Raw genomic sequence first — 22,330 nt, forward strand, 5'->3', positions numbered from 1 at the left:
TCATTTTCAGTACTTTTATTTGTGTATTTACAAAAAAAAATTGTTAATTATAAATATATGTAATAGTACACCACAAATTTTGTTCACATATATAGACTGGTTAAGTCAGTGTTCTAAGCAAAATCACAGGTTATATAATAAGTAGGCAGTAAATATATAAACATAAACAAACATTGAACCTGTTTTTAAAGTCATAATTTACAATTAAAATATCTTTAACAGAAACTGTAGCAATGATTTTATAATTTCTTTTTAATAAAATGTGGTTTTTTTTTTAGATCTTTGTCGAAAACTTTTTTATTACCAAAGTTGATATTATAAACATTTTTGAATTTGAAAAAGAATTCAGAATTAAAAGGAATTGTAACCGAATAAATACAAAAGTTTTTAAAATGATCTCCACTTTCTCTGAACGGTTGATCTCCAATGAATTACTGCTTGTATGAGCTGATGTTCCAAATGATAATGCATTGAACACAGTGTAAAAAGCACTATTGCAGACCGGATTTGATGGATTGGTGCTATGATTTGGTAACCTGTAGCGCTTGTCTTCGCTTTACATCCCAATTATATACCCTAGCCATGTCTGTGATTGGTTAAGGAAATCATACATTATAAAACTCTTCTTAATAAATAAAATAAAATGTGATAAATTACGACCCAAAACTTGTTTGTGTCAAGAACCTAGACATGGTGTTTTAATTTGACTTGTTTTTTTGGTGTTTTAAAGCCACTTTAGGGCTATATCGTGGCAGCCAGTTTTTATTGATGGAGGAAGCCAGAATGCCCAGAGAAAACCGCAGACCTTGGATATGAAAACTGACAATCCTAGTCAATAAAGATTGGAGTAGAGTGTGGTTCGAACTCATAACCTCAGTGTTGACTTGCTAGTGATTACAATAGTAACTACTTTTTTTCTCTTGATAAAATTTTATTCAAATATGTATGTATAAAAACTACTATAAGACCACTTTGCCATCGAGGCCACAAAAAAGAAAAAATATTGAAAATTTAAAAATATAAGCCCTTTTGAAGAACATTTACAATAAAATTTTAAGAATAAAATTGTTTTCTAATAATTAATCATTTATTCAAACTGAATTGATTGATTGATTGTTAACAGTTTAAGGCCACTTTTAGCACTATTGACTATTTCTTGCTGTCAGTTTTATTGGTGAAGAAAGCCCAAGAGCCTTAGAGAGAACCTCCAACCTTCAGCAGGAAATCTGACAACCCAAAGTCAATTAAGATAGGAGTAAATCGCCTATGCAGCATATCGAGTCTACAACTTCTGGGTTGACAGACAAGTCTTTTTAGAAAATACATCATTACTACATACATATACCAACATATAGGTACCCTGAGTTAGCTATACGCTGGTATTTGTAAAGTAATGTTATTTTACTTAGACAATGAACCAGGCCAAGTGTACCTATATCTGGTGGTGATGATACACAGTGACCGTGTTTCCAACTTTAGTTACTATATGGATAACTTCTGAACTGTTTGCTGAATTTTCATTATTGCGGAAACAAAATTTTTTGCAAAACCTGAATTTACGTTATTTTAACAGCAATATTTGTCAGAGGGAGATTTAGAGGGGTTGCCCAGGGTGCAAAGCCCTCTCCCCCCCTTTTTCCACCCTTTTGAGGGATTATATAAGCAATCACTGAAGTATAAATTGAGCGGGCCTCTCTTAGGCAGTCAGTGGGACCCCCTTTATGAATATTTATGGATCCGCCACTGCTTGTATGTGCAGCATTTCAAAAAATTATAATTACTAATCTTGCATTTTGTCTTTTGTTCAACAATAATTTTTTGAATTTACAGTTATTCCTCCTCAGAATTTGTTATCTATAATTTTTAAAGGATACTGACTTCTAATGTAGTGGTTTGATCTCGGATCAGACACAAATCTTCCTCCACTTGTGCTAAACTTTTATTTGCTGCATCCAAGTTTGTATCTAGTAACTCATTTGCATCATCTAATGTGTATTCTAACATTACATTTGCCTGCAAAAAAAATAAGAAATAATTCATGATTTTAAATATAAGATTAAATGCCTTTTTAAAAGTGTATAAACTCGATCAATACAATGATAATGCATTGAACAAAGTGTAAAAAGATCGAGTTTAAAACAAATAAAAGTAAGAAAAAAGCTTTTAATCCTATAATTCTTTAAATTGGAGATAAGGAATATATTTTTCCACACTCATAACCTCTATCACACGTAAACTGTATATCTGTGTCAGACCATAGGCCTGGTCGCATCAGTATACTTGTTGGTAAGCACACAAAAATATGTACTCCATGAAATTTGCTATCGGATAAAAAATAACCAACAAAAACTCTTATTATCATACAAACGAATGTGTTAGTATTTATTATTTAATTTAACGATTAAGCTGCAGTAAAAACCAAGGTTGGGCAGAAATACCGCCCCTGGTATTTACCGGTATTTACCGTCCCTGTCATCTTGTTTACATTGAAAAGAAGTTTGGTCAACGTCATCTATCGAAAAATAAACAACGTCAAGATCAACTATGGGCAGTCCTCTCGACCAATCATATCAACGTATTCCTAATTATGCAAATCATAAAAGAATTATTCTATTATAAGGATCTTTTGTTCATGTATGCTATACCTATCATTCCACCATGTTTATATCATTCAAATGCATCACCCCATATTGCTAAAATATTGCAACTAATATCATGTAATATCAACTTTTGTGACTCTCAAAACGTTAAATATGTCAACCAACATTATGTCATTTCGATTTTATAATTCTCAAAAGTTTAAATATTCCAACCAACATACAAGACATAAGTCATATTAAGTTGTTATTCTCAAAAATCTAAATATTCTAACATGTGTCATATTAATTTTGTGATTCTTAAAAACTTAGCCAGTTAAATATTTAAAACATGTCTAATTTTGTTTACTAATTTATAAGTAGATAATATAGATACATAAAGCAGGCCTTTATTTTTCTAAAAAGATATATGTCAGGAATTGTTTTTTTTTTAACAGACCAATTATGGTATCCAACTACAAAATTATGTAGACATTATGTTTTTTCTCCTTATAGACATTTAAATTCTGTCATAAGTAAAGAAGGCTAGATTAGAAAAGTGAAGTAGAATAAACAAAACATATTGAATTTAAGGACATTGAAATGACTTGTTCTGAATCAATTTGGAAAAGACAAAGAGAGACAAGAATCAGTTCAAAATGCCTAGACTGTGATTTACTAATGTGTATCTAGTGTCATGAAAAAGATAGCAGTTTTCATTAGTTAAACATAGATTTTTTTATGTTTCCTTTAGACAGATATTCTTCATTTAATATTCACCTTAATAACTTAAATTTAAAGATAAATGCTCTATCTTCTTTTTTTAAACCCACAGGTGTTTTTTGCATATCATTCTTTACTAAAAAGATTTTTAAATCTTATTGTTTGTCATTAGTTTAAACATTTTCCAACCAACAAAATCAATTTGATTGTCGGCATGATTACATGGAAAAGTGTTTTCTCCTTAGAGATATTTAAATTTAGCTCATAGTAAAAAATTAACAAAAACAAAAAACTAGCAGAGGGAAGTAGAAGGGCAGACATATTTTATATCATAGACTTCAAAATGGCTTTTTGTCAATCAATTCAGAAAGGACAGGTTCCATTTAGCTGTGGTTTATGTGAAACTGAGACAAAAATCAGCTCAAAATGCATAGACTGTGGTTTACTTATGTGCATCAATTGTCGCGATAAAGTTCATCCAAAGTTTAAAAATGCAAAGGACCACAGAGTTGTGGATATCAAGGACATTGGACTGTATGCTGAAGAAATGGATTTCACTAGTATTAAATGCCAAGATCACACTGGACAAAACTGTTGTTTGTTTTGTGAGTCGTGTAATTATTTAGTTTGTCCTCTTTGCATCTCAAAGACACACAATGGGCATTGCTTAATACAAATAAGTGAAAGCTATGAAACTAAACTAAATTGGGTGAAACAAGCACAAGTCAAAGTTCAATCAAACTTGCAAATATTGAACAAATATCATGCAAAAATAGAAGAGATACAAAAGTCTGTAAAGGAAAAGTACAAAGAAACTAAGGAGAAAATTCAAGCTGAAATAAATGCTCTGAACATAGCAGATGATGAATTCACTGAGAGAATAGAAACAGAAGTGGACCAAAAAATTAGTCTTCACCAGAAATCCATTGAAAAAGAACAAATAACAACAAATCAGTTGAAAAAGAAAGTTAATGATCAAATGTTTAAATTACAAGATATTATCAATGCTAAAGATACTGCTGAAGTCTTCAACTGCAGCAATGACCTTGAACTGTCTATCTCTAAAGAAATGGAACTACTAGGGCTGAACATTAACCATATTCCAACATTTTGTCCAGAAGAAATAACTCAAGATTTATTTGGCTCTCTACAAAACAACAAACCAATAAAAATGACTGTTTCTGAACAATTTGTTACTGGAGTATCAAGGATTGACACTGTATCAGTATGCTCTGATGAATCCATATGGATCAGTTGCAGTAGTAAACCTGGCAAGTTATATAAAGTGAAACCTGAACAAGGAAATCTAAAAGATGTACACAGGATAGAAAGACAAGTATTCGACGTGGCAATAACTCAATCTGCAGACTTTCTTGTATCTACTGGTTATTCCAAACTGGAACTAATAAATGACAAAACTGGTAAAATCACTAGTACAGTATACAGTGTTGCTCCATTGGCATTACTAACTGTAGGTGTTCATGTTACTAAAAGTAACAAAGTCATAGTAGGTGCTGTTTCAGACTGGTCACCTACACCAGTAAGAAGCTGCATCATAACCATGGATACCACAGGAGAACATGAAGCTATATATGAACATGACAAAAACAATACACCCATCATTAATTTTCCTTGGAGGATAACAAGTACAAGTAATGGCAGGATATTCATTTTAGACAAACTTTCCAATGACTTTAATGGACAAGTTGTGGTGTTCAATGAAGGAGAAGTCATTCAAGTCTATAAAGGACATTCAGAAATCAACAGCCCTGGTAAACCATTTAAACCCACCAATTTGGCCGTTACACCATTAGACAATATCATTGTAACAAACTTGAATATGGATATATTCCACATTCTGAATAGTTCAGGACAATATATAACCCACTATGATACAACAGACATAGGTATTGTCAATCCGTATTCCCTAAGTTTTGGTGCAACAGGACTTCTCTATATAGGATCAACAACAACAAAAGGATCAAATGATAAAGCTAAACTATACATAGTGAACATATCAGAAAACTAGAGAACACTGGATGAAATCATGAAGCTAAAAAGTACACAGTGAACATATCAGAAAACTTCAGAAGACTGAATGAAATCATGAAGCTTAAATGTACATAGTAAACATATTAGAAAACTTCAGAACACTGGATGAAATCATGAAGCTTAAATGTACATAGTAAACATATCAGAAAACTTCAGAAGACTGAATCAAATCATGAAGCTTAAATGTACATAGTAAACATATTAGAAAACTTCAGAACACTGGATGAAATCATGAAGCTTAACATGCTTAAATGTACATAGTAAACATGTTAGAAAACTTCAGAACACTGGATGAAATCATGAAGCTACAATGTACATAGTAAACATATTAGAAAACTACAGAACACTGGATGAAATCAAGAAGCTTAAATGTACATAGTAAACATATTAGAAAACTTCAAAAACTGGAGGAAATCATGAAGCTACAAAGTACATAGTAAACATATTAGAAAACTTCAGAACACTGGATGAAATCACGAAGCTTAAATGTACATAGTAAACATATTAGAAAACTTCAGAACACTGGATGAAATCATAAAGCTAAATTGTACATAGTTACAGTAAACATATCTGAAAACTACTTACTAGTCAGAAAACTTCAGAAGACAGGATTAAATTATAAAGCTAAATTTTACATAGTAAACATAATTATCTGAAAACTAGAGAAAACACTTGATGAAATCATATGGCTAAATTGTGCATAGTGATCATATCAGAAAACCAGATATCACTTGAAAAATCATAAAGCTAAATTGTACATAGTGAATATATCTGTAAACTTCAAAACACTGGATGAAATTATAAAGCTAAATTGTACATAGAAGTGAACATATCTTAAACCTAAAGAAAAACATTGGATGAAACCATAAAGCTAAAATGTACATCGTGAACATATCCGAAAACCAGAGAACACGGGATGGCATCATAAAGCTAAATTGTACATAAAGAACATATCTGACAATTAGAGAAAACTGGATTAAATCATAAAGCTAAATTAGATTTAGATTTAATAGATTGAATTAAAAGTGAGCATTCTCTGTCTGTCATTTTATAGTTAATTTAATGTATTTCTCCCGTCTCTTCACTTATTCATTTTTTCACACCAACTTATATTACCACTCATTTTGGTGTATAGAGCCACCTGCATTACTGAGATACTCAATACATAATAATAGACCACTTTCGAGTTCATCCCTCACCAGAAAAAACTCGTCAATTATATGCGCCTTTATAACCGTCATCACTTCCCTTCCAATGTTGAGCGAGTGGTTGAAAAACTATAATTCTATATTGTATGAATTATTCGGCAAATTGAATTCTCAAAATTGACAATCAACACTGCTGTCATTAGGGAATTGTCAGTAAGTACCTACAGAGCAACCATTATATCTAGTTTATCCTGCACAAAGACGATCACTAAGACGATTGATGAACGTAAATAGTGCAGGAATACAGGCGACCCCCTCTATCTGGTAAATGACGTCATAAAGGCGTGCATAATTGACGAGTGGTCTATTGTCTTAGGTCAAAAATTTTTTTAAATATCGGATGGGGAAAAAGAATGAGCAAAGATGAATAATGTGGCTGGTGTACGCAAGAAAATAAATATATCATAAAATACCAGGAAAATATTGCTGTTCTTCATCCTGACATCTTAGTTGTTTAAAAAAAAAAAAGTTAAATTGCAATTGCTCACACTAAACTAAACGTTAAAATGGAATTTGAAGTGACTGTCATACAAGTGAAAGGTTTAGCTAGCTATTAAACCAGGTTAAATCCACCATTTTCTACACAAGAACAAGCCTGTACCAAGTCAGGAATATGATGGTTATTCATTTGTTCGGTGTGTTTGAGCTTTTGATTTTGCCATATATGATAAGGGACTTTCCGTTTTGAAATTTTCCACACAGTTCACTGAGTTCAGTATTTTTTGGATTTTACTTTTTAAAATGATGCAAGCTATGATTTCACCAGTACTCTTTAATATCTGGTGATAACAACAGCTACATATGTTATTGAACAATGCTGATGGAACACTTAAAGAGAAATTATTTTTTTTCATACATAACTGGTCAAGCCTCCCAAAAAAATCATTCACTGCCCTCAAAAGTTTATTGTTAAAAACCAAAAACTGATGATTGACATTATAAAATTTCAAACAACTAAACAAGCATATCTTTTAAAAGAATGTCCATGTCAACAACATAGCTGTTCAATTATATAAAATATGTTCAACTATTTTGTTTGATTTGAAGTCTCATTTTGTTGTTCAAATCAAGCCTTTATTTACTGAAAATATATGAATCATATTTATTGTCATAAACCATTTTCGACAAGATAAATTTGAGTATATATCTGACTTACAAAAAATGTTTTAATCTCGTTAGAGACATTTAAATTCAGTCTATACATGTTTTGTAGTTTAGATTAGAAAGGAGAAGAAAATAGGGCAGACATATTTACTATTTAGGACATTAAGATGGCGTTTTCTAAATCAGTTAAAAAAGAACAGGTTCCAATATCTTCCATTTTGTGTGAAACAGAGACACAAATCAGTTCAAAATGCATAGAATGTGATTTACTTATGTGCATCAAGTGTCGCGATAAAGTTCATGCAAAGTTTAAAAATGCAAAGGACCACAGAGTTGTGAATATCAAGGACATTGGACTGTATGCAGAAGAATTGGATTTCACTAATATTAAATGCAAAGATCACACTGGACAAAACTGTTGTTTGTTTTGTGTGTCATGTGACCAGTTAGTTTGTCCTCTCTGCATCGCTAAGACACACAATGGACATGGATTATTAGAGATAAGTAAAGGCTATGAAACAGAAGTCGATAGACTGAAACAAGCACAAGTCAAAGTTCAATCAAACTTACAAAAACTGAACAAACATAATAAGAACATAGAAGAAATACAAAGATCTGAGAGAGAACAGTACAAAGAGGTAAAAGAGAATATTCAAGCTCAAAATATAACTCTCAAAAATGAAGTTGATCAATTCACTGAAAGAATGAAAAATAATCTAGAGCAAAAAATGAGTCTTCAACAGAGATCCATTGAAAGGGAACAAACAAAAACAGACCAATTGAAAAAGAAAGTTGAAGACCAAATTTCCATGTTAGAAGAAGTTATTAATGCTAAGAATGCGGCTAAAGTGTTTAAATGCAGTGATGAACTTCCACAGTCAACTTCTGAAGAAATGGAACTACCTGAGCTGAACATAAACCTGATCCCAATATTCTGTCATGGGGAAATAACTGAAGAGGTATTTGGCTTTCTGCAACACAAAATATCCATGAAAATGGCTATTTCTGAACAATTTGTAAGTGCATTACCAAAGATTAACAATATATCAGTTTGCTCAGATGATTCAATATGGATCAGTTCCAGTGAAAAGCCTGGTATTTTAACAAAAGTAAGACCTGAAAAAGTATTTATGAAGGATGCACACAGGATAGAAAAGTTATTTTTTAACATGACAATGACTCAATCAGAAGATATTCTTTTTTCTTGTTGCGAATCAACCCTTCAACTAGTAAATAACAAAACTGGTCAAATCAAAAACACAAAGTTCAGTGTTGCCCCATTATATGCTGTAAGTGTACATGTAACTAAAAGTAGAAAAGTCATAGTAGGAGCTGTTTCAGACCAGTCATTTAAACCAGAAGAAGCTGCATCATAACCATGAATGGGACAGGAGAACACAAAACTATATATGAACATGACAAAAACAATAAATCCATCCTCAATTTTCCTTGGAGGCTAAAATGTACAAGAAATGACAGGATATTCATTTTGGACTGGCTCTTTGATGATCTTGATGGCCGTGTTGTGATAATAAATCCAGGAAAAGATTCCATTCAAGTCTATAAAGGTCATCCGAAGATCAACAGCACTGACAAACCATTCAAAATTACCATGATTACAGATCTAGCTGTTACACCATTAGACAATGTTATCGTACTAAACAGAAATATCAATATATTCCACATTCTGAATAGTTCAGGACAATATATAACCCACTATGATACAACAGACATAGGTATCCTCAGTCCAATTTTCTGTGTCTTTTAATGCAAAAGGACTTCTCTATATTGGATCAACAACAAAAAAAGGATTGCATGACAAAGTGAAACTATACATTGTGGACATATCTGAAAAACTAGAGAACGTTAGAAGAATTGATAAATATGAATAAGCTAAACATACTTAGTGAATATATCTGTAAAGTAGAAAACACTGGATTGATTGATTGATTGTTGGTTACTTAACGTCCAGTGGCAAATATTTCATGCATATTCAGGACGAGAACAAGTTCACAATAAATACAATAGGTAGATTATACAATAGAGGTCATCTGGGATGATGGTCGGAGAAATTTGGACTGCCACCGGAAAAAGAGGGTATATTGGATAGACAGAAATTTTGCCTTGCAACAGGCCAGAAAACACTGGATGAAAAATGATTAAGCTAAACCTATATAGTGAACATATCTAAACGCTAGAGTACACCAGGACGAAATTATAATATTAAATTGTTCATAGTGAACACATCGCAATACAGAGAGCAACAATAGATCAAACTACATAACAAAATTATCAAGTGGAAATTTTTAGAGAACATTGTAGATTTATTTGTCAATAATATATTTTTCAAAAACAATATTTTTTTACTTAAAATGTTTTTAGGCATCCTCCAACTTACAAGATAATTGTAGATTTTAGGGCATACCATACAGTGCTAATCCCACAATGATTTTTTTAACAAAAATTTGCCTACAAGCCATTTATAACCTTGTCAATTTAATATATCCAATATGCAATAATAAATATAACTTCAAATGCTTTTAGTACTTTTAAAGAATAATGAGGTCGAAATTTTAACATTTACTTAAAAATTTGGTTTCTTGGAAATTTCTATTCCTTGGATTCACATACCTAGCTTTTTTGTTTCATTATAATTCAGTTTCTTATAGTATCTGATTTTGAACTTGATCTGTGTTTTATGGTAATAAGCATTGTGTATAAGTTTCATAATATTTGGTTGAGGGAAAAATGGAAATGGACTGACATACATGCATGCAAGCAGCTAGTCTTAAATACTTTGGTTGGGATATTGTTAACAATATGTTTCAAATTCACAACAAAAGGGAAATAACCCATAAAAATATAAATCAAACTACTTGATGTAAAATAACCCATAAAAATATATATCAAACGAAGAGATGTAACTGTTGTAGTCCATACTGGTTACTTCAAATTTCATTATTTCATCAACTGCATTCAATAGGAATGGATAATTCCTTGAATTTTTGTATTAACAAAATAATTTTTTTTCAGGAATTATTCTCAAGATAATCAGCAGTAATTCTAGTTTCAAAATAGAGAACTTTCTGTCATTATAAGATTTATCTCAATATGAAAACTTACACCTATTCATATAAAGCAGCCTATAGCTGAAGCTATAGAAACTTACAACTAACAAATTCCTGACTATTCAATGGAGGAATTTTAACTTTTGCTATAAAAAAAAATGCAACTAACCATAAACCAATTTTGTTGGAGGAATTTTATATTTTGGCTATTAAAACTTACCGCTAACCATAAGCAGACTTTTTTGACTGAGGAATTTCAACTTTTGATATAAAAACTCACAACTAACCATAAACAGCCTTTTTTGTAAGAGGAATTTTAACTTTTGCTAAAAAAATCACAACTAACCATAAACATGACTTTTTTGTAAGAGGAATTTCAACTTTTGCTATAAAAACTCACAACTAACCATAAACAGACTTTTTTGTTAGAGGAATTTCAACTTTTGCTATTACAACTATTTTACTAAGACTAATCTATTTGTAGGTGGAGTTTTAACAAAAGCTATATGAACTTACCCCTAGCCATAAGCAGACTTTATTTGTTGGAGGAATTTTAGCTTTTGCATAAACTTGATCTGATAACAAAAACTGGGTTTCCATGGGATCGGTGGATTCCTACAAAATAAGATAATGAGGGTAATAGATTATATCATTATAAAATAGAAAACATAGATCTCTGGAAATTCCTGTAGTATTCTAGAAAAATAACATTAAAACCAGATGCTCTGCAGGGTGCAGCTTTATACAACCGCAGAGGTTGAACCCTGAACGGTTGGGGCAAGTATGGACACAACATTCAAGCTGGATTCAGCTCTAAATTTGAATTGTGATTAAATAGTTGACACAGAATAGGTTTCTGACACAGAATGAATGTGGTCTAATGAACTTATTTTTTTTTTGCCTTTGAGCAATTCACTGTGCTGTTGAATATTAATCCTCTCAAAAAATGTTTGAAGAAATTTTCTTTTTATTTAAGAAATCTGAAATGAGATAAATTGAAACCTCCCCATTTTTTATCACATCCCCCTTTCCCTTATTTCAAAACTGATCTCAATTCAAATTTCTAATGGAGTTTGCAACAATAACTACTCATTTAATTAAATACATCATAAAATATTAAAATGTAAAAAAAGTGTTTATTATCACTGAAGGGTAAAGATTGTTTTAGTTTATCAGGTGGTAGTAAAAGTGAAAATTCATTGTGTATTGTATAAAACAATGATTTAAGTTGATTCAACTACTATTCTGGACAAAGAAAGATAACTCCAATTGAAAATTTCTTGCTGTTGCACAATATTGTGCAATTAGATATTTCTTGTTATTGCGCAATTCTGTGCAATTGAAAATACTTGCTATTGCACAATGCTGTGCAATTGAAGATTTCTTGCTATTGAACAATACTGTGCAATTGAAAATTTCTTGTTATTGCACAATACTTAATATAATAATTTTGAATCCTGATTTGGACCAACTTGAAAACTGGGCCCATAATCAAAAATCTAAGTACATTTTTAGATTCAGCATATCAAAGAACCGCAAGGATTCAATTTTTGTTAAAATCAAAATAAGTTTAATTTTGGACCTTTTGGACCTTATATAGACCAGTTTGAAAACAGGACCAAAAATTTACAATCTACATACACAGTTAGATTTGGCATATCAAAGAACCCCAATAATTCATTTTTTGATGAAATCCAACAAAGTTTAATTTTGGACCCTTTGGGCCCCTTTTCCCTAAACTGTTGGGATCAAAACTCCCAAAATCATTCCTAACCTTCCTTTAATGGTCATAAACCTTGTGTTCAAATTTCATAGATTTCTATTTACTTATAATAAAGTTATGGTGCAAAAACCAAAAAAATGCTTATTTGGGCCCCTTTTTGGCCACTCATTCCTAAACTGTTGGGACCTCAACTCCCAAAATCAATCCCAACCTTCCTTTTGTGGTCATAAATCTTGTGTTTAAGTTTCATTGATTTCTATTTACAATGTACTTATACTAAATTTATTGTGCGAAAACAAAGAATAATGCTTATTTTGGCCCTATTTTGGCCCTTTAATTCCTAAACTGTTAAAACCAAAACTCCAAAAATCATTCCATACCTTCCTTTTGTGGTCATAAACCATGTGTCAAAATTTCATAGATTTCTATTTACCTAAACTAAAGTTATACTGCGAAAACCAAGAAAATGCTTATTTTGCCCCTTTTTGGCCCCTTATTCCTTAACTGTTGGGACCAAAACACCCAAAATCAATACCAACCTTCCTTTTGTGGTCATAAACCTTGTGTTTAAATTTCATAGATTTCTATTTACTTTTACTAAAGTAAGAGTGCGAAAACCAAAAGTATTCGGACGACGATGACACCAATGTGATACCAATATACGACGAAAAATTTTTCAATTTTTGCGGTTTTATAAAAATAATAAATGCTTTGCTGAGCACAGCCTGGTACGCCCACAGAGGTTGAACCTTGAACTGTTGGGGAAATTTGGACACAATATTCAAGCTTGATACAGTCTGAATTTGAGTTTTGATCAAATTTTTGACATATTATAGTGTTTTGACACTAAATAAATAAAGTCAAAGATCTGAAAAATCTATTGCCCAATACTGCGCAATTGAAGATTTCTTCTTGGCCCTTTTTAAAAATTTCTTCATTGAATCAAAAAAGAATTTGAAAAGAAAACAATAAGAACCCTTCAAAATATTGGAGAAATTATCCCCCTCCCTTGGAGCAATTACCCCCATACTTAATTCCAGCCTTATTACATAGTATGTAACCTCCTAGTACAATTTAAGATAGATCCATCCACTTTACACACAAAATATAGTTTAGAAGCTAGAAAAATACTTGTTTTTGGCCCTTTTTTGCCTCAAATTCCTCAATATTTGAGACAATTACCCCAAAACTTAATCTCACCCTTCCCTTTGAGATATGGAATATTGTGGTACAATGTCAGAGAGATCCATACACCTAAACACAAGTTATAGTCCAGAAACTACAAAAATGCTTCTTTTTGGCCCTAATTCTTAAACTGTTGGTACAATAACCCAAAAAATCAATCACAGTCTTAGTTCCCTATTGAACCTTCAAGTAAAATTTCATAGAGATTCATTCACTTAACTAAAGGTATTGACTAGAAATCATGCTTTTTTGCAGTTCTAAAATAAAAACATTTCATGGATGCATGAAACTTTCTATATATATATATATAAGAGGTTAGCTAACACTGCCACCGCCAGATCACTATCCCTATGTTGAGCTCAACAAAAACTAATTCTTCCTTGTTTATATTTTCTCTAGCATATTTAATATTTCCTTGCTTTTGTTAATGTTTGTTCTCTTTTTTGCAGTTCTAAAATAAAAACATTTCATGGATGCATGAAACTTTGTATATATAGTTATGCTAGACTTGCCTTCCTTGACTGTAAATGTTTAACTATGTCTAATGAAGTTTTTATGTCTGGGATCTGTTGTTTCAATCTGAAAAACAAAACTTCTTATATCAATTTTTACATTCAAAATGACTGATTAATCAATCGATTAATTAATGCATTGATGAATTAATTTATTGGTTAATAAATGATCGATTTATTATTTGTTTTGCTTATGTACTTTGTCTTTTTATGCCATTTTGTGTTTCTTTGTTGAAATATTTCTTTGATTTTATTACAATGCTGACATTTTTATCTTGTGTTTGATTCACACATTTTTGTCAAATTATTTGAAGTCTCTGCTACTGTGATACAAGTGAGATGGTTAGCTAGCTACAAAACCAGGTTTAATCCACCATTTTCTATATGAGAAACATGTACCAAGTAAGGAATATGAGAGTTGTTTCCATTCGTTAAATGTGTTTGAGCTTTTGATTTGCAATTGCATATAAGACTTTTCATTTTTAATTTCCCTTGAAATTCAGTATTTTTTTTATTTTACTTTTCTTTCAGTCATTTTATTCTAATAAATATAACATGTATACTAAAAGCAATCTTAATATTTGTACATGTTATAAACAAACCTGCTTTTCTTTGTTAATATATTATATTCCATAAATTTATATTTCCTATGTTGTTCATCCAGCCTTACTAAAACATTTTCAGCCGATTCATTTTCTTCTCTCTTCATAAAACTATCAACATCTTCCTGCAAATATAATTAAAGCACTAATCAAGCCAATGGAAATAATGATATGCATAGATATGTAAGGTACATGTATCAAGTATATTTAAACGTTCAAACCTGCTGCATTTGTTTGCACCTGTCCTACATGTACATGCATATGTAAGTCAGGAATCTGATATTCAGTTGTTGACATTTGTTGATGTGGTTCATAAACATTTTCTTTTTTTTATATATAGATTAGACCTTTGGTTTGTATGGTTTACACTAGTAACTTTTTTTTGGGCCCTTTATAGCTTGCTGTTTAGTGTGAGCCAAGGATCCAGGTCAGTAAGAATAAACTGATAAATTAATGAATTTAAAGCTGATGTACATATACATGTTGTACCATAACATAGAGGACATTGTGTAAAATTTACTGTCACACTGAAATGTTATATTCATGCAATTCCTATCAAACTTTATCATGAACAGAAAAGTTAACATTGAAAATTGGGAATTAATTCACAGGGTCTCAAATTTAAATGTTAGTCATGAACTATGTGTACTGATACTAAAGTAGCTACATACATGTATAAATATAGACAGCATTTATCTATCAAACGGACTATAGCAGAAAACTAAAACATTGAAATTGCATATTATTCTGTCATAACCTTAAGGGGCAGGGCCTTGACCTCTTGTTAATCTGATGTGAAGTGGTAGTAATGCAACTTTTAAACAAGAATGTGTCCAAAGTACATGGATGCCCCATGCCCACTATCATTTTGCATGTTCAATGGACCGTGAAATTTGGTAAAAAATCTAATTTGGCATTAAAATTAAAAAAATCATACCATAGGGGACATGTATAATAAGTTTCAAGTTGATTAGACTTCATCTTCATCAAAAACTACCTTGACCAAAAACTTTTACCTGAAGCAGGACGAAAAGACGAACGAACAGACCAGAAAACATAATGTCCCTCTACTATCGTAGGTAGCGAAAGTAGGATATAAAAAGTATAACATTGATAAATCACAAGAAATTTCTATAAAACAGACTTCAACAGAATTTCTTTTCAATTGTTGATGTCGCCAACAACTGCCTCGCCGTCTGTGATTTTCGTATCAATCACTATCAGACAAGACAAAAATCACACATACATACTTGACCAGGCACAAGACACCACTCAACCATATGAATGAAAGGAGTATTGCAATCCAAGCAAAAGCATTAGGTCAATTGATCACTGCTGCATATTAGTGATACATTTTTTTAATACATTCATATCAATCATGTCAATTTCCACAAGCGTAATACATGCAAAAACCTATTAGTAAAAATGAAATAACCTGAACAAAATATCAAAAAATATATAACAGAGATACTTAAATTAATGAATTCGTGATTTATTACAACTGTATCATGACACAACACGTGGGTATAAGTTTTTGTTTGGTCATGAATGTATGTCTATGGGGATATATAAACAATAACAAATAACTTTTTCAACTGAAAGGATAATAATGTGTTGTGTGTGTTGAATAAAGCATCATACTACAAATTCTGCTAAAGGAATGCTCGAATTCGCCTTTAATTCTGATTTATCTGCAGATTCTGATTTGGAATCACCCGTAGCCATGATGCTTGCTGAAAATAACGTGTATTCGGAAGTCTTCTCGGCCTTGTGTATCAATACACCGAAAACAACCGATAGATACGAGAGGAATTATAAATATGGCGATGTTGAGGGTAATGACTGAAAAATATCCTTCTTTGTTTATATACAGATGTGACAAATATAGAATCTTCCAAAACAGTTTTCGATAATGTCCAGTCCTTATGTCACATAATTATGTGGACAACAATATGTACCCTTCAAAATCGAGACAGTTCAGATCATGTTTTAAAATATTTATGTTGAGTGTTGTGCAATTTTTATTTTTTTAAATATCATGTATATTCTCTACGCCAATTTAACATGAAACATAATGGTTTAGTGAGTTCATATTTAATAAGTCACAGCTTGTAAATATAACATCTTTAATGTTCCATCAAAACTTAATTATAATATTTACCCATGTTTCACAATGGCAATGCGCTCACCTTGTTAGGGATTGTATCTACACACCTTAATTTATCACTATTCCCCACTGACCCGAAAATCTGCCCACTTGAAATATTAACGTCATACAGAAATCAATTTTCCTTTGCGTATGCAGTGTTAGATATTTTGTATTATGACGTCAAATTTTAAGGGAACCTGTGTGATGTGTAGTACATGTAGTAATGGTAGACAAGTAGGGATAAGGTGTATTGTTAAAACTCGTTGTAAAAGGCTTGTATTATCATCATTATATTCCTATGTTCTTTACTCGTATATATTAAAAATCTGTTGTTTATAAATATCAACCAGTATAGCATCATCCCTCAAAATTGAAAAAAGATTATGTACAATGTCATCGGTTATGAATTCAATTAAATTTTCCTCCTTATCATGCTTATAAAAAGATCTGACTTTCGAAAATTGTGAACTTTCCTGTAAATTTTCTATGTTTCTATGTCACAGTAAGAACTGATTTCCTTGATTACATCGTTTACGTAATTTGACCTTGTGTCAACTGGGGTAATTCATTCAAAAATTAAAAAAAAACCTCAAGATTGGTGTTCACCAAGTCACTTCAGTATATTTATATTTGGTTTGCTTTATCATGTGAGAAGGAATTATGTTATGCTTTTGACAATCATATGTTTTCATCTTGCTGTTGCAGGTACATGTATATTTAGTGTTTCATTCCCTACTTCATTTGTACATCATCTTGGAACAGATAATTCATATGTTGCATAAAAAAATAAATTTAGAGTACAGTTATGCAATGACTCATAATTTTGCCATTGACATGATGAAATTTTGAAATTGACAAAGCCTAACTCATTTTTTCTGGTATACATGCATGCATGTATATTTGATTTCAACTTCCATGACTTCATTTAGAAAACTTATCATCTTTTTTTGTCATTAATGATGATTTCTACACTCATCTTGTTATAGTTTATATAATTAATTACTTTGAGTCAAATGATCTTGATATACCTTTGGACTCATCTGTTTTTAAACTGCTGAGTCCAGTCTAAATGGGTCAAGGACTCATGGACTTGTCTTGGTGGTACAATGTTACCATGACCCCAATTTGTTTCTGTGTAAAAAAATGTATATGATTAGGAATTATAATTAACTAACTGTCAGAGTTGCTTTAAATATATATTTACTGAGAAGTGGAACTAGGACTAATTTATAGAGAATGAACTTGGGCAAGTTATTGACTTTCATTTCTGTGGACTCTGTTATTATTTGTTATGTACCAGTTTTCATGGATTTTGTGTTTATAGGTGATGTAGTTAACTATGAATTTAAATGTTATTCAAAGAACACATTTTCAATACTAAGTCTTGAATGCAGAATTTGGCAAACCACAAAATCAAATATCCTCAACTTCATAATTGTTCAATCCACACAAAAATGTATGAATCAAAAGTATATATCAATAAATATCTGTTCTCAAATAGTATTGGTTCTTATGTTAATACATATACATTTACCATATATACACATAATGCAAACATTGATTTTCATTTTTTTTAGCAAGGACAGTCTCAGTTTGAGGACCGATGGCCCTCCATGAGACCGACTGCCTTAAAATTACTCAGACAAGAACCTGTTACCAAAGCAGAATGGCAGGATCTGTTCTGGTAGGTTTCCCACTTAGTATTATATCATAATTAGTAAAAAATATTGTTAACAGTTATACTGCATTGTACAAATGTATATTGGTTATACTTTGTTTAAAAAGAGACATATGTTAGATCTCAACATCCAAATAACACCTGACTTAAACAGAGACTTTGTTCATTGTTGAAGGCTTTAGGGTGACCTATAGTTGTTAACTTCTGTGTCATTTGGTCTCATTTGAAGAGTTGTCTCATTGGCATTCATACCACATCTTCTATTTTATATGTTTGATAATGAACAAATGTATACATGATATAAGTAACTCTAAATCATTGCTAAGTGTTGAATTGATTTTTGAAGGCCACTGTACAGCTAAAAAAACAAGCAATATTTATATCTTATGATTATGTTGTCAAAATTTCTTACATAAAATTTTCCACTGTACTGATTCCTTTTAACAATTTTACAAAAGATGTACTGCTAGTTTAAACAATATTATACTATACAGTCTTTAAAACAGTTTTATGCTTAACACTATTTTGCTTTTTATAGTGCAGTACATTCAGTATGCCTTTGGGATGACAAAGGTCCACAGAAGATGTATCAAGCTTTACAAGATGATATACTAGAATTCATACAGCATGCACAATCAGTAAGTTCGGATTTTTTTTTATAAAGTTTGCAATTGTAGTTAACCTTAAGTATATTAGGTGAATTTTTTTGTGATTGATGTTAGCTGTTGTTTTGTAATTAAGGTCTCACTTTTCATAAAATTTTAGTCAATACTCAAAGAACAACGTTTGTTCTCAAACATCGCATTCAGTATTTTGTTTTGTTGAAGTCTGATCCACACCTATATATTATTGAGAAAATTTATCTCATGAGCTCTTATAATCCTTTTCCAACAAACTTTGCATATATAAATTGTAAAATACTGGCCAAGGTGGCCATGTTGAAAACCAGTGACGATAAAAGTCATACAAATAAATATTAATTTACTTTATGGTACATGTATATGTCATTAAATCTGGATGATAATTTCAGAGGGTATTAAAAAACCAAGAAGATTCAGCATTACTGAAAGCATACATAGCAGAATGGGGTAAATTCTTCACACAGTGTGACTATCTACCTAAACCATTCATGCAGCTTGTTACCTCATTATCCGGTAAACCACATGGTAGTGTACCAAAGAAAACTCCAGGAGAGGAGAGTTTAGTTAGAAAGGTAAATTATTGCCATAAAAAAATTGACATTTTTAAAGGTTTACAACGGCAACTGTCATTTAGAATGTAATTGATGACTGAAGAAAGAAACAAATATTATGAAAAGTGTTGATTGTTGAATGATTTGAAATTTTCTAAATTTTCTATTCTTTAAAGTGTACTGTAGTTCAGAAATTTTGCAAGGATTTTATTGATATAAATAATGTAACAAGGTGAGTATTTATAAGAACTTGCATCCTGAATTGTTTTAACACATACATTTATAATATATACAGCTTTTCCTGTAATTTTTTATCCCCCTGCCATAGCAGAGGGGACATGAAGGTTTACCCTTGTACGTAAAGTATGTACAATTTACAACCTTACGTTATGTCCCTTTATAACGTTATATGCAAGCAGGGGCAACATTTGTGTCCTATGGACACATTCCCCATTTTATTTTTCTTCAAAAGTTGTAATAATTTATTTTTCTTTACAGTTGATGTTAGATAGCTGGAATCAAAATATATTTTCTAATATCAAACAGAGGCTACAGGATAGTGCAATGAAATTATTACATGCTGAGAGAAATGGAGAGGCTTTCGATTCTCAACTTGTTATAGGTGTAAGAGAGTCTTATGGTAGGTCACTATTTCAGGGGTCGAAATTAGCGCTAGTCCGGTAATCCGGGACTAGTTAAATTTGCGTCGAACAAGTAGATTTTGTCAGCTGGTGGGGTGGTCCGGCGGACCAGTAGAAAATTGACGATAAAAATCACTGATTGCATCGCAATTCCGTTTGTTAACAAAAAAAATTCCCTGTGAAATCAATTACACGGTACTGGGGGGTATTACAATTGATCAAGTTAATTAATATCTCGGGTGAGCGTCCTTCACAACAATATAAAATGTGGAAATTTTTGGAAGGAGTTAAACCGCCGGACAAAAGAATTAAGATTACTGAAAATCAATAGGAAGATCGAAATAAAGTATACGAAAGTATCAAAAGGAAACGCAAATACCAAAAATCATGGAAAAAGATCGTGAATGGTTGCATTATATAGTAGATCGGAATTTAATGAACTGTACTATATGTGAAAAATTTGCAGTGACAGACCTAGATAGGAAATGTATTTTCTTATCTGGATCGTCAAATTTCAGATTGTGGACGTGGAAGACAATGTTGATATTTTTTTCTGTCCTTGATCCTGATTTTGATAAGAAAATCATTGAGATTACCAAAGCCTTTATCAAAATCAGAATAAAGACTATTCCTTTGGTACTGTCTAACTTATGTAAACGAAAGCATCAAAATAAAATTAAACATCTGTCATTTATAGTGTTTGTCAAATTAATGTCATTTTTGCAGGACCAGTAGATTTGGAGCCGGACCAGTAGAGTTTTCAGTCCACTGGTCTGGCAGGCCAATACACTAAAAAGCTTTAATTCGACCCCTGTATTTACTTGTGTACTTCTATGGAGTTATATAAGTACGTTGGAATTTGGTTTTCTAACCATTCGCATGCCACTCAAGTTTTGTCTTTTAGGCCTAAAATAAAATATTGTCTGTTTCCTCAATTCCGACCAACCCTGCAAAAACAGTGCTACTCATAAAATTTTATTGTCAAATCTAAGTCAAATATTATTTTATTCATTTCCAATTACCTGGCTTGTCAGATTGTACGATATTGTTCACGCTTTTTGGTAAAATAAAATTATTTCTCTACCTACCTACCCACACCTGGCTTGGCAGATCGGGTTTGGGGAAACAAACAATATATTAATTTAGGCCTTATATTGTCGAATTGTTGTATAACAGTTTACTTATGGAATAAAACATGTAAAAGGAGTTTTAGGTTAAATGCCAGTGACAACAATAGTCAACGCTATAAAACCGCAAATTAATACGCCTGTCAAATTGTAATTGAGGTTTTTTTTGTGAAGGTAAACAGTCTTATGTTTCATGAAATTCATAAAGTATTATTTTCAATTCACAATTGATATGCATTGAAAGTAAGATTTATAAACATAAGGATATTTGATACCCTTTTGGAAGGCAGATGTTCCCAGCTGAAATAAATGTATGATTCGAAATAAGTATTTTTAGTATTAATTTATTTAAATTTGATAAATGGTTTAAACATAAGCATTGCCTCAAAAACTTAAATGATGTGTCATAGCATACAGTTGTGTTAGCATCTTGATTAATGTGTGAATGGTCAATATTTCACTATTAAAATACATAATTTGTTATATTTTTTCAGTAAATTTGAGTTCAGATGTAGAAGATAAATTGAAGATTTACAGAGAGAATTTTGAGAAAGCCTACTTAGAAGCAACAGAAAAGTTTTACAAATTAAAAGCTCCACAGTACTTAGAAGCTAATGGTGTACAGAATTATATGAGATATGCAGACTCCAAACTGAAAGAAGAGGAGGCCAGAGCTAGGAGGTACCTGGAGACAGGATGGGGATGTAACTCAGTTGCTACAGTAAGTATAAAAAGAAAGAATAAAATCACAAAAATACTGAACTCCAAAGTAAATTCAGAAAGTCCCGTA

At 31.4% G+C, this 22,330-nt stretch overlaps 3 protein-coding genes across 3 annotated transcripts in view; 2 read left to right on the forward strand and 1 right to left on the reverse strand.

Moving 5' to 3' along the window:
* On the reverse strand, window positions 1-16,513 carry LOC134687283 (prefoldin subunit 3-like). The gene is made up of 6 exons (XM_063547437.1): window positions 16,395-16,513; window positions 14,754-14,878; window positions 14,152-14,218; window positions 11,248-11,346; window positions 1,875-2,013; window positions 1-586 (listed from the first exon to the last, which is right to left on the reverse strand). Exons 1-6 carry the CDS (start codon window positions 16,476-16,478, stop codon window positions 522-524), a joined length of 579 nt encoding a protein of 192 aa, XP_063403507.1. The 5' UTR covers window positions 16,479-16,513; the 3' UTR covers window positions 1-521.
* On the forward strand, window positions 3,576-5,534 carry LOC134686391 (uncharacterized). The gene has a single exon (XM_063546061.1). It carries the CDS (start codon window positions 3,643-3,645, stop codon window positions 5,326-5,328), a length of 1,686 nt encoding a protein of 561 aa, XP_063402131.1. The 5' UTR covers window positions 3,576-3,642; the 3' UTR covers window positions 5,329-5,534.
* The window catches only part of LOC134687282 (cullin-5-like), a 20,580-nt gene continuing 14,709 nt past the window's right edge, over window positions 16,460-22,330 (forward strand). Inside the window, exons 1-6 of the mRNA XM_063547436.1 lie at window positions 16,460-16,588; window positions 18,480-18,586; window positions 19,119-19,218; window positions 19,611-19,793; window positions 20,271-20,412; window positions 22,035-22,261. Coding sequence (XP_063403506.1) covers window positions 16,574-16,588; window positions 18,480-18,586; window positions 19,119-19,218; window positions 19,611-19,793; window positions 20,271-20,412; window positions 22,035-22,261 — 774 coding nt within the window. The 5' untranslated portion in view covers window positions 16,460-16,573. The remainder of the gene's footprint in view (window positions 16,589-18,479; window positions 18,587-19,118; window positions 19,219-19,610; window positions 19,794-20,270; window positions 20,413-22,034; window positions 22,262-22,330) is intronic.

The sequence above is a fragment of the Mytilus trossulus genome, chromosome 10, assembly GCF_036588685.1.
Source record: "Mytilus trossulus isolate FHL-02 chromosome 10, PNRI_Mtr1.1.1.hap1, whole genome shotgun sequence".
NCBI lineage: Eukaryota > Metazoa > Mollusca > Bivalvia > Mytilida > Mytilidae > Mytilus > Mytilus trossulus.

Coding starts and splice junctions, on each gene's coding strand:
- LOC134686391 (XM_063546061.1), top strand. CDS start 3,643: ATGGCTTTTTGTCAATCAATTCAGAAAGGACAGGTTCCATTTAGCTGT.
- LOC134687283 (XM_063547437.1), bottom strand. CDS start 16,478: ATGGCTACGGGTGATTCCAAATCAGAATCTGCAGATAAATCAGAATTA. Junction 14,879..16,394: donor TTCCTTTAGCAGAATTTGTA/GTATGATGCTTT, acceptor TTATATTTGCAG/GAAGATGTTGATAGTTTTAT. Junction 11,347..14,151: donor AACATTTACAGTCAAGGAAG/GCAAGTCTAGCA, acceptor CTTATTTTGTAG/GAATCCACCGATCCCATGGA.